General features: G+C 41.2%; 1 protein-coding gene across 2 annotated transcripts; it reads right to left on the bottom strand.

Annotated features, from left to right (window-relative positions):
- Positions 1–6702: 6702 nt before the first annotated feature.
- On the bottom strand, positions 6703–11222 carry LOC124523804 (probable G-protein coupled receptor 141). 2 transcript variants are annotated; one of them, XM_047095695.1, is made up of 3 exons: positions 11026–11222; positions 9988–10102; positions 6703–8671 (listed from the first exon to the last, which is right to left on the bottom strand). In XM_047095695.1, the coding sequence occupies exon 3, from the start codon at positions 8634–8636 to the stop codon at positions 7749–7751; it is 888 nt and encodes a 295-aa protein (XP_046951651.1). In that variant the 5' UTR covers positions 8637–8671; positions 9988–10102; positions 11026–11222; the 3' UTR covers positions 6703–7748. The 2 variants fall into 2 exon arrangements, with proteins under 2 accessions (XP_046951651.1, XP_046951652.1); XM_047095696.1 differs by lacking the exon at positions 9988–10102.
- Positions 11223–13067: the final 1845 nt, after the last annotated feature.

Genomic DNA, 13067 nt, shown 5'->3' on the forward strand with positions numbered 1-13067 from the left:
ATTAGAGATCTTGTGCCACTCTGTGGGAAGAAGATTTTGCCAACCAGGAGCGTGTGGTGGCTGCAGCTGATGGTCCCGTGTCTGGACTCACAAGAGGAAGGCTTCCTGGCCCTCAGCTCTGGGGACTGGAGCAATCATAAGTCGCTTAATAAAAACATACGTAGTATTTTTCTATGTCTTGGGTCATACATTGTATTAGGGTTCTCCACAGAAACAGAGCCAATAGTATATATATGGAGAGATAGAGATTGATTATGAGGAATTATGGAGGCTGAGAAGCCCCGCTATCAGCCCTCTGCAAGCGGGAGACCCAGGAAAACCAGTGGTTAATTCAGTCTGCATCCCGTTTTTCATCCTGCCCAGTTTGAGGGCAGGAGAAAATGAGATGAGATGTCCCGGATTAAGCAGCGAGGCAGGAAAGAAAGGGAGCATACTCCTCTCTCCTCTACCTTTTGCTCTGTTCAGGCTTTCAACAGATTGGATGGCGCCCACCCACCTTGAAGAGAGCAATCTACCCAGTCCACTGACTCAGATGCTAGTCTTGTCTAGAAATACCCTCACAAACACCCCCAGGAAATAATATTGTATCTGAGTACTCCGTGGTCAGTGAAGTTGACGTACAGAATTAACCATCACACGCATGCTTAAAGGATTTGGGTTTTTGGGTTTTTTTTTTTTTAATTTGTCTTAGTTTAAGTGTCACTTATGTAGATCCATGGAGACCAGCTACACACTTACGCGAGAAAGAACACCTGGTGTGGAACTGACAGAGATTGGGGCAAAGGAGATTCAAAGGAGGATTCCTCAAGGAGATGGGATCTGAGCACTTACCCCAAGGAAGGATCACTTTTGGAGCACCCAAATGCTTACTTGTAAATTTTTTTAATGTTTATTTATTTTTTAGAGAGAGAGAGAGAGAGAGAGAGAGACAGAGTGTGAGTGGGGGAGGGGCAGAGAGAGAGGGAGACACAGAGCCCCAAGCAAGCCCCAGGCTCTGAGCCGTCAGCACAGAGCCTGACACGGGGCTCGAACTCATGAACTGGAGGTCATGACCTGAACCGAAGTCAGACGCTTAACCAACTGAGCCACCCAGGAGCCCTACCAAATGTTTATCTGTGACACAGAGGCCTCTGACGGCTGAGATCAGGGATGGTAGTGGGACAACCGGGGAAAATGGGACTCTGTTGGGAATGCCCATGCTACACCATCCCACAAACATTGTAGGGCATCTGATTCCATGGTTGTCTATCATTTGTCCTTCTCTTCCCGATATCTACAAAGATGTTCAATACTCCAGTATTGAAAATTTGCACTTGCAGGGCATTGCTATTTGCACCTTATGAAATACCAACTAATTTGTATATCAGCTCTCTGAAATAGGATCTCTTATTCCCATTTTGCATCGGAGGAAAACGAATTTCAGAGAGATATAAGGCCAATGTCCTGTAAGAAAAGAGACCTCAGGTACATCTCTAGATGATCTCTGGATGATCCAGATCTGGGCTAATATATTAACTATGAGCCATGTATGGCTGCTGAGGTGCAATTACTCAGAATCAGGATGTGAGACAAGTGCTAAATACAAACCAGATTTTGAAGGGCTTCCTATAAATAAAAAAATGCGAAAAATCTCATTAATAATTTTTATATTGATTACCTCTTTAAATTATAAAATTTGGGATAGAATGGGTTAAAGCCTATTCTTAAATTCAACTTCACCTTTTTCTTTTTCCTGTTTTAATATGGCAACTAGAAAACTTTAAATTACGTATGTGGCTCACCTTGGTGACACGCATCACATTTCCACTGGGCAGCACTGATCTAGAATTTCATTTGTGGTGAGTCATCTATTGTCCCAAGCTGCATAACGAGTTGCACCCCAAATCTAGTAGCTTAACGCAATCATTTCATTGTATCTCTCCATTGCATGGGTCAGGAATTCAGGCGCAGGGTTGGGTGGGCAACTTCTCTGCACCAGGTGATGTGGACTGGGGTCACTTGGTGGTATCCACAAGGCAGCTGGGTGGTCTGGAGGGCCCAAGCAGCTTCATTTGCACATCTGTGCTTTGGCTGGAAGGCTGGGCTCCTCTGGGCTCCTCTCCCCTTCATCTCCATGTAGTTGCAAACATCTCCAGGTGTTCTCCCAGAGAAGTCGAACTTCTTCTGGGACTGTTCAGGCTTCAAGAGCTAGTGTTCCACGTGGCAGGGAATGGAGGCTTCTGACCTCTTTAGGCTTCCTTCTGGAAACTGGCAGTGTCATTTCTCCTGTGTTCTGTTTGTTGGCACAGTCACAAATTCCACTCACAGGGAAGGGTGAGGGACAGAGATTCCACCTCATGATGGAAGCCATGTCAAGAACTTGTGTCCATTTTTAATCTAGCAAGTTAATCTAGGGCGGTGATTGTTGTTTTGTTTTTTTCTTCAATATATGAAGTTTATTGTCAAATTGGTTTCCATATAACACCCAGTGCTCATCCCAAAAGGTGCCCTCCTCAATACCCATCACCCACCCTCCCCTCCCTCCCACCCCCCATTAACCCTCAGTTTGTTCTCAGTTTTTAACAGTCTCTTATGCTTTGGCTCTCTCCCACTCTAACCTCTTTTTTTTTTTCCTTCCCCTCCCCCATGGATTTCTGTTAAGTTTCTCAGGATACACATAAGAGTGAAAACATATGGTATCTGTCTTTCTCTGTATGGCTTATTTCACTTAGCATCACACTCTCCAGGTCCATCCATGTTGCTACAAAGGGCCATATTTCATTCTTTCTCATTGCCCTGTAGTACTCCATTGTGTATATAAACCACAATTTCTTTATCCATTCATCAGTTGATGGACATTTCGGCTCTTTCCCTAATTTTGCTATTGTTGAGAGTGCTGCTATAAACATTGGGGTACAAGTGCCCCTATGCATCAGTACTCCTGGATCCCTTGGGTAAATTCCTAGCAGTGCTACTGCTGGGTCATAGGGTAGGTCTATTTTTAATTTTCTGAGGAACCTCCACACTGTTTTCCAGAGTGGCTGCACCAGTTTGCATTCCCACCAACAGTGCAAGAGGGTTCCCGTTTCTCCACATCCTCTCCAGCATCTATAGTCTCCTGATTTGTTCATTTTGGCCACTCTGACTGGCGTGAGGTGATATCTGAGTGTGGTTTTGATTTGTATTTCCCTGATGAGGAGCGACATTGAGCATCTTTTCCTTTGCCTGTTGGCCATCCGGATGTCTTCTTTAGAGAAGTGTCTATTCATGTTTTCTGCCCATTTCTTCACTGGGTTATTTGTTTTTTGGGTGTGGAGTTTGGTGAGCTCTTTATAGATTTTGGACACTAGCCCTTTGTCCGATATGTCATTTGCAAATATCTTTTCCCATTCCGTTGGTTGAAGGGCGGTGATTCTTACACTTTAGCTCACCTCAGAATCACCTAGAGAGGTGTTACAACACATTATCACTGGGTCCCACATCTAGAATTTCTGAATCGGTAGATCTCAGGTAGAGCTCAAGAAGCTGCATTTTTTAAATGTTTTTATTCATTTTTGAGAGAGAGGATGTGAGTGGGGGAGGGACAGAGAGAGAGGGACAGGGGATCCCAAGCAGGCTCCACGCTGACAGCAGAGAGCCCATGCGGGGCTTGAACTCACGAACCGTGAGATCATGACCTAAGCTGAAGTTGGACACTCAACCAACTGAGCCTGAGCCATGCAGGTGCCCCAAGAATTTGCATTATTAATAAGGTCCCAGATGCTGCTGCTCCTAGTGATGGTCTGGGAATCACATCTGGAGCACCAGGAATCCATACGTCAATATGACCAAGAAACAATTCCTGCCCACTCTGTCCCCTTTGCAATCTTCACCCTAAACCACCCCAATGCATTTCCATAGAGTATCATTATTTTCCTATTCTTCAGGGACAGAAGTAAAGCTTATACGATACCAGACACAGTTCTTATTGACTCAGAGAACAGGCGAGGATGTGCTTGTCACCATGCACGACTGGAGCAGGCAGGAACTAACTAGTGGATTGTAAATGTCAGACACGAGTGCCTTAAGTGGCAACATTGCACAGGTGTAAATAACTCACTTACTGCATTTGCTACCTTTGGCTGCATAATACATTATTCTGAAACTTACTAGATTCAGACAACACACATTTATCATCTCATAGTTTCATGTCAGGAATCCAGGAACAGATAAACCGAGTAGTTCCGGCTCGGGATCTCTCATGAGACTCCACTCAACACCAGCCAGGGCTGGCATCACCTCAAGACTCAAGTAGGAGAGGATCTGCTTCTGAGCTCATGCCAGGTCTACCGGCAGGTCTCAGAAGATCCACTTCCAAGCTCACTCATGTGGCTGTGAGAAAGTCTTGATTCTTTGCCACACATGCTTCCATGACATGGCAGGTGGTTTCCTCCAGGGTGAAGGAATCCAAGAGACAGCAAGAGAGACAGAAAGAGTGCCCAGGATGGAAGCCATAGTCTTTTTATACCCTAACACTGGAAGCGAGATCTCATTTCTCTGCCCTCTTTACTTCCTAAGAAGTCAATAGTCCATAACAGGGGAGATGACACAGGGGCAGTAATATTAGGCAGGGACCATTAGAGGCCGTCTTAGCTCTGCTGTCCGCGATATTAAAAGGAATTCGTAGAACCCAACAGAGTGGTAAGTTGAGTACTGACTGTATCCTAAAGTTACACAATCAATCACAATCAATCTTGAAGTTACTTAGGACATTACCATATCCCCTTAAAAAATGACTACATTTTTTAAATTTTATTTTAGAGAGAGAGAGAGTGCATGAGGGGGGAGAGAGGGGCAGAGGGAGAGAGAGAGAACCTTAAACAGGCTCCATGCTCAGTGCAGAGTCCAACACGGGGCTTGATCTCACAACTCTGAGATCATGATGTGAGCTGAAATCAAGAGTTGGAGGCTCAACTGACTGAGTCATTCAGGTGCCCCCAAAAGTGATATTTTTTTTAGTTAAATCCAAGTTAGTTAACATATAGTGTAATAATAATTTCAGGAATAGAATTTAGTGATTCATCACTGACATATAACACCCAGTGCTCATCTGGAAAAGTGCCCTCCTTCATGCCCCTTGCCCATTTAGCCCACCCCCCACCCAACACCTCGACAGCAACCCTCAGTTTGTTCTCTGTGTTCAAGAGTCTCTTACGGTTTGTCTCACTCTCTGTTTTTATCTTATTTTTTATTCCCTTCCCCTATGTTCATCTGTTGTGTTTCTTACATTCCACATTGGAGTGAAATCATATAATATTTGTCTTTCTCTGACTGACTTATTTCGCTTAGCCTAATACAGTCTAGTTTCATCCACATGATTGCAAATGGCAAGATTTCATTCCTTTTGATGGCCAAGTAATATTCCATTGTATGTATATACCACATCTTTATCCATTCATCAGTTGATGGACATTTGTGCTCTTTCCATACTTTGGCTATAGTTGATAGTGTTGCCAAAAACATTGGGGTGCATGTGCTTCTTCGAAACAGCATTTGCTGGGTCTATTTTTAACTTTTTGAGGACCCCTCATACTGTTTTCCAGAGTGGCTGCACCACTTTGCATTCCCACCAGCAGTGTAAAAGTGTTCCTCTTTCTCTGCATCCACAACAACATCCGTAGTTGCCTGAGTTAATTTTAGCCATTCTGACCAGTGTGAGGTGGTATCTGAGTGTGGTTTGGATTTGTATTTCCCTGATGATGAGTGATGTTGAGCATCTTTTCATGTGTCTGTTGGCCATCTGGGTGTCTTCTTTGGAGGAGTGTCTATTCATATCTTTTGCAATTTCTTCACTGGATTATTTGTTTTTTGGGTGTTGAGTTTGATAAGTTCTTTATACGTTTTGGATACTAACCCTTTATCTGATATGTCATTTGCAAATATTTCTCCCATTCTGTCAGGTGCCTTTTAGTTTTGCTGATTGTTTCCTTCGCTGATTGCATATAAGTGCACCACTATTTATCTTGTTCTGTGACAGCAGGATTATAAAATGGTTCTCCTATAGTATTTTAAAGTATTATTAATAATTATAGAATAATAATGACAAGTTATTATAGGCAAAAAGAGGAATAAGCATCCATTTAGTTACTGACTTAATAATGACACAAAGTATGAGATTAACATTGACCAATAGCATCTAAGCCTCTAAAATTTATTTTTATATGAATCAACATTTTAGGTCTATTTTTAAGTTATTTGCACAAAGTTGCCCCTGGATTAGGAGAGTAAGTAATATTATCCTGAGTATGGGATGTCAGGCACTATGCCATTGTTTAACACCTGTTGCTAACTTGTTTCAGCTTTACCAAAACCCTATAGCATAGGACAGTGGGGATCAGAGATTATAAATACCTCATCCATGATTCCATAGTTACTAAAAAGTTTTGAATCCACATGCCCAGATTATTCCAAAACTCTTTTGTGTAAACTATGCTGCCTTGTCAACCGTAAGGGTTTGGTTATTTGAGTCAGTAAATTTAATATCAAAGGTAGCATTGTTATAAGCAAATCACAAGGGCATGTCAATTTCTTAAAAAAATTTTTTTAAACATTTATTTATTTTTGAGAGAGAGAGGGAGAGAGAGTCAGAGCATGAGCCAGGGAGGGACGGAGAGGGAGGGAGACACAGAATCCCAAGCAGGCTCCAGGCTCTGAGCTGTCAGCACAGAGCTCAACACAGGGCTCGAACTCACGAACCATGAGCTCATGACATGAGCTGAAGTTGGACACTCAACCTACTGAGCCACCCAGCCACCCCAGACCATGTCAATTCCTATATCAGGTAAGTATCAGTTAACGCAATAAAAATAACAAAGACAGCCCACTTGGATTCTACTTATCTCAATCCAAGTTGGTTGTCTTGGTTATTTTTATTGATTTTAACTGATACCAGAATTGATTTTCATTATATAACACTACTTGGTCATAAAGGGTGCCTTGAACAAGGTTAAGAATAGTCTCACATTCTCAAAGGTTTGGGCTGTAATATAGTCTGCCAGCATGCTTAGACTAAGTCCAGATGCTTTCCACCTTTTCCAATTTCTTTTTCTGCTTAACAGATCCATGTCTGGAACGGATCTGGGAGACATTCTGTTTCCTGAGTCCCTACTAAGTCTTAGAATCAAACCATATTAATGCTCAATTAATCCTGAAAGGACTTCCTCTAAGTCATTTGACTATCTAAGCTGGTTCTTTCCTCTAAATACCATGGCCAGCAGCCATAGCTTTATTATCAGTCATTTTCAAGAGGCATGTATCTCAGGTTGAGCATCGGTTGAGTAAGTTAAGTCTCCTACAGTCCATATCTTCAGGTTCTCTGGACCTTGAGTAGATAGTTTGGAGATGGAGGGAAATAACATTCTAAGATCAAAGCCCAGCAAGAGCAAATGCAAAGAGAACAGCCTGGATTACTGCATAGAGAAAGGCAATAGTTGTGCTTAGCAGAAGTGTCTCCTGAAAAAAGAGTAGGAGTTGAGTGTTGAAAGGATTTTGGGGGTCAACGTGTGTAGAGCTATGGAAATTGAATATATTCTATAGTTAATGGAGAACAGATCGCCGTTCTCTCAGAAGAGGGGACACTGTCAATCTTCTACCTTTTCATGGAAAAACAATTTTGGTGATAATTAAGAGCAGAGCATTGAAACATTTGGAATCATGGTAGCAGTCATTCATTTGAAACTATTTTGTCACAATGGTAAAAAGCTGATTACAAAGCAAGTGACGAGGAGTATTTAATGGATAACTCCACCTATGAAGCACACCATATCCAGGCAACAGACAGTAGTTAAAGCAACAAAAATTTCATTATAAAGAACTAACTCAGAATTGTCTATCTCTGAGTAATTTTGAATGAAGTGTACCCGGAATACATGATGGGGTATAAAACAGACCACTATTACTAGGAGGAAGAAGAAGCTCTTGATTTGAGCTCTATAGTCTTGATGGGCCCACATGTCAGGCCAGAGAGCTTTTGTCTGTTGGAGAATGACACCCATCTGTATCAGGAAGAGGACCCCAACCGTTGTGATCATGATAACAATCATAGAGTAGTTCAAGATAATGAATTCTCTGCGGTTGATATCTTTGTAGAACTCAAAGCATCGTCGTTGTTTTGAGTAACTTGGATTTATACCATATTGTAAAAATAATACTGGCAAAAAAATGAGGCCGCTCATGGTCCAAATAACAATGCTTAAAACTACCGCATGGCACTTTTGCAACTGTTGTATTTGGAGCTTCTTAAAATAGATGAGCAATCGGAGTATGACAATGGCCACGTAGAAAAAAAAGGTGACGTACATATGACCATATAATATGCTGCTGACCAATCGGCAGAGAAAGGTTCCAAACTCCCAGACCTCTAAGATATAATAGCTGAGGCGGAATGGAAGGCTGACCAGGAGGACTGAGTGCAGCACTATGATATTGACAACAATCATGGCAATCATTGATTGGCTTTTCCTTTTGAACATCATACGTGACATCAATACTGTTCCAGTAGTGCCTCCGAGCAAAACCATGCCATAGAGTGTTATCAGAATCGCCCTGCATTGTCCCTTGCAGTGGCCTTGGTCTGTGTTTGAGGCATTTGGCAGGGTGGTCATGCTGATGGGCTCCATGTCTCACCACAAAATGCTCCGAAGACCATAAACCCCTAAATCAAAAGTTTTGCAAAATTATAATGGATATAGTAAAACTACACAGCAACTGCACTTTAATAGTATTGAGTTTTGCAATCCCAGCCGATTATTTACAACCCTCAAGCTGTCTACCCAAAGTGGAGTCACTTAAGACTCCACTTAATTACCCAGACATACTGAAGAGGCACGCTGAAGCTAAATCACAAAAATAAGTTTGCTTGAATATAAAATTCCTAACTGTACACACAGGTGTTCTATTCACAGGTATGTCTAAGCTCACATACCACGGCTGGGATTACTATGAGACATGTTAGCCGCTGGCATAAAATTTAAGGAAGGGCCAAAAACTCAGTAATCAAAATAAACAATATTTCAATGCAATTAAAAAAAACCCTCAAAATCAATGCAAAAATTCATGATGAACAAGGTAACAAAAATTTAAACAGAGGCAGAGTCAGTATATACACAGCACAAGCTCATATCAGATCTACAAGGGCCGTTCCTTCTATCGTCAGGATCCAGTTTGAGATAACATAGAGAAGATCAGATCAATTGGGTGCAATTATTGTAAGAAGAGGCATTAGACAACATTTTAATATATTTCTGTTAGGGGCGCCTGGCTGCCTCAGTCAGTAGAGCATGCGACTCTCTTCTTCAGGGTCGCGAGTTTGAGCCCATGTTGGGCATAGAGCCATCTTTAAAAAAACAAATAAATAATTTATAAAATATTTTCTACAAATTGCTTTTGAGCAGGGAGCAGCATCGACTGTGCATATTCCCTGCGCTCTCTCCTTCTTGCCAACCTTGAATCTTTTCCTCGTGTAAAGTTGGGGTTGGTGGGCGAGTTCTGTTTAGTTTTTATTTAAGTTTTTCAGGGATGGATGTGTAAGAAGCAGGGACAGCGTAGCAATCTGCCACCCTGCAGGTAAGTGCCAACTCTTGTCACTGAGTCGCTGTGGTGTGTGCATGAGTCACCCAGCTCCATGGAGCTCTGGCTGTAAAATGGGAAAATCATACAGCCTACGTTAGAAGATGACTGGGAAATTAAATGAGTCAGTGTGCTTGAGACAGCTTTATAATATAAGTACACCAAAAAACCATATAGAAGTTATGATTCTCATCACAAAATGACAGAAACGAAAGGACATTTGCCTCTTTCTCCTTACCCTACACCTAGGCAGATATACGGTTGTACGACATAAAATTGTTGTGGCATCTGTAAGTATTTAATGAATATCTCAATAAAAAAATTTTTAAAAATCCCTTTTGGCCCACCAACTTCCTGCTGAAAAAAATTTTAAATAAAAATAAATAAATAACGTTTTTAAACCTTTGATTGGATCCAGGCATCAACGGATCAGACTTCCCTGTCCAGAAGGATCTGTGTCCTTTTTCCTCATATGTCTCCTGCCCAGCTGGCCAGAGCAGTGTTTGAGCCTTTGTATCTGCATGAGAAGTTATTCTACAGTGAATGTCTAAACATCTTAGAATTTTTCTTCTGCTACTCCGGAATCTCCTTGTAGGGAATAAGTAAATTTTTTTGTTTCCGAAGCATTATATTAGACCTACCATATTTAATGTGGTCAAGTAAGATTTTATTATAACTCAAAAACATAATTAGAACTTGCATAATAACCTAAGTTTCATGTGCTGAAATACACATTTTAACAAAGTGCATATATTTAAAATATACAATGTTTATATGTTTTTTGGGTGAAATAGAATAGTTTTATATGATTTGTGAACAAATATGATACTAATTTACCTTTCAAATTTTGGCAGTCCTCAAGTCGAAGAAGACAAAATGCAAGTTTGAAATTATTTTAAAGCAATAAAAACCTAAATTATTTATCAGTTCCACAGTCTAAGTGGACACTGCCCTCAAGGCAGTATGACATTTGGAAACAGCGTGAACTGCCACTTACTAGCTGCCTCATCACAGGACAAACGTTTAACCCTAAAGTTGTCTCTTCAGCTGTAAATATGGGAAGGAGAAGATCGATTCTGTAAGAAGTAAGTTAGAGTGTGTCTATAAAGAAGTAAGTTAGAGTGTGTCTATAAAGAACCCAACGGATTCCCTGACATAGAATTGGTCATCAAAGTGCCAATGTCACTTTTCCCTCCATAACGTACACAAAGGTACTTCATAAACATGAGATCCCATTCATTTGCAGTTACTTCTCAGAACTGACCCACAAAAAATGCATGGGGATTATGTTCCACTGCTTTCCTTCCCCCCCCCCCACCCACCGCCCCAGGACTTTATGACACTGCCCACCCCCAACATGATCCTTTAACAGCTTATAATTTCTAGTTATCTCTTTGTTTGTTTTCTATGCAGAAACAAATGAGTACCCAGACTACTTACTTGTTCTTTTCCTCTTATGATTTGTTTCTGGTGGAGGACTCAGGCCACCCTGGTCATGTGTTGGTGACCTACATCTACAGTAAGAACCGTTTGCTTGAATCAAGACTCCAGTAATGGCACAGTCGAGAGGAATCTTGGGATGGATGGTGGATGATGAACGCGCTTTAGACTGACGGCCTCTGAAGTCTGGAACAGTCAAGATGGAGGGCCCAGATAAACTGCCTGGGCCACAAACGGATGTTTGTCTCTCCAGCTCGTGGTTAAACAGATAAAAAAAAAAAAAAAAAAAAGGATTCCTATAAGTGAAGACTTTCATTTTTACTATTAGTGATGTATTTGCGGAAATTTTTCTTAGTAACCTGAAAAACTTAAAGAGTTTTCTTTTTTCAAATGTTCCTTGTTATCATTCTGATATGTTTTACACTGTGACCTCGTGGACTACTTTCTCTGAGACTTTCATGTTCTCAACCATATGCTCAAAATACAGCTCTGTGTTTCAATTTTCAGAGACTCCCTTCTCTCATTAACTGCATTTGGACATATGGTTCTTTCGAAGCTCAGACCTCTGGCGCTCTAACTGCTACAAGTGAGGTTTCTTACCTCAGCCTCACTTCCTAACTTCATAGGCATCTCAAGCTGTGTTAAGTCCTCAAAGAATAATTTTAAGGAAGCATTGGATTTAGGACAGGTAAAGAGGCAAAGACCAGCATGTCTTCTAGCAGTAGGCAAACCCAACCCCAAGTCATATTACTGTTCGGCTACAGGAATTCAGAAGGATACATAATATCACCCATATGGCATGTTCAGGTCGGCCTGCATTTCGGTAACGGATAAAATTCTCATTTACTTTGGAAAAATGAATGTCATCCCCCACCTGCTCCATTTGCTAATGATCATCCAGCAATGCTTGTGGCCACAGAGATATAAGACAGCAGAATCTAAAGGCACTAGACCCATATGCTTAATTGTTTCAGGAAAAAAAAAAAAAAACAAACAAAACGAAACACCCCTTAGTAGAAGGTGAGATTGCCAACTCTTATTACCAAAAGCAAATTTATACCAACTCAACTCCACTGGAAAATTTTCACATAGAACCAACATTTCAACCGGTTTTAAACACCTCTCCTTAAATCAAAGTAATTCAAAAATACAAATCTAGTTTGTAGGCCTAGATTGATCTGGCAGGCCTCATTTTTTAGATAAAATGTGTTCCCAGAATGGGTAGGATAAAGGATGTTCCCATAGAAACTGTGCTATATTTAGAGGTTGCTTGTCTGCTGAAGGACTAACTGGGAGATGAGTTAGGTGTGACCAACAATGCAGGCAAAAATAAATTCAGTTATAATTTGAAACTATGTCCAGCCCACAAATTAAGTGTTCACATTGACGATGTAAGGATTTCAAAGTATTAAAATGTGTGTATATTGTATTTACACCACTGTGCAGACCATGTTTTTTCCCGTTATACCTAGAATTCAGCTCTGCTTTCCTTGAACGGTGCCCAGATTTTCAAGAAAAATAACAAAACCTTAATATGAGAGCTTAGCAATCACCTCGTCCTAGTCCTCAAGAGTACAAACAATTATCTTCAATAACAGATGAAGCCGCCACAATGCAGAGAGTTTATAAAATCACCACAGGCCGCCACAGGACCACTTAGGGAGTAGCCAAGGGTGACAACCACAACCTCATTCCAAGCCTTCATACCCACAACACCACATTGTATGATGGTGAACTTGAGATACTTTCGGAGAGCGCCTTTCATAATCTATGGTTTCAGGTTCCATCTTCTTCCTTGCAATATCTGGAATCTTGTTTTTGGATTGAACCTCTGTGCTTAAATAAAAGTATATTTTAAAATTCAAGGAAGTTAAAATTCTTCTTTAAATGTAGTTCTTTGCCCCCAAATAAACTGTTAAAGTAAGGCATTAACCTTGGTGATTATCCTAAGTCAGTTTGCAGAAGTCAATCTGTCCTGCGCAGGAGGGGCTCCAAAGTCGATGCTGCTGGAAATGCCGCCATCTTGCCCACTCTTCCCCCTC

The sequence above is a fragment of the Lynx rufus genome, unplaced genomic scaffold (assembly GCF_022079265.1).
Source record: "Lynx rufus isolate CCGP_SWC_20201006 ecotype Redwood Valley unplaced genomic scaffold, mLynRuf1.p SCAF_4, whole genome shotgun sequence".
In the NCBI taxonomy this organism is placed as follows: domain Eukaryota; kingdom Metazoa; phylum Chordata; class Mammalia; order Carnivora; family Felidae; genus Lynx; species Lynx rufus.

Coding starts and splice junctions, on each gene's coding strand:
- LOC124523804 (XM_047095696.1), bottom strand. CDS start 8,636: ATGGAGCCCATCAGCATGACCACCCTGCCAAATGCCTCAAACACAGAC.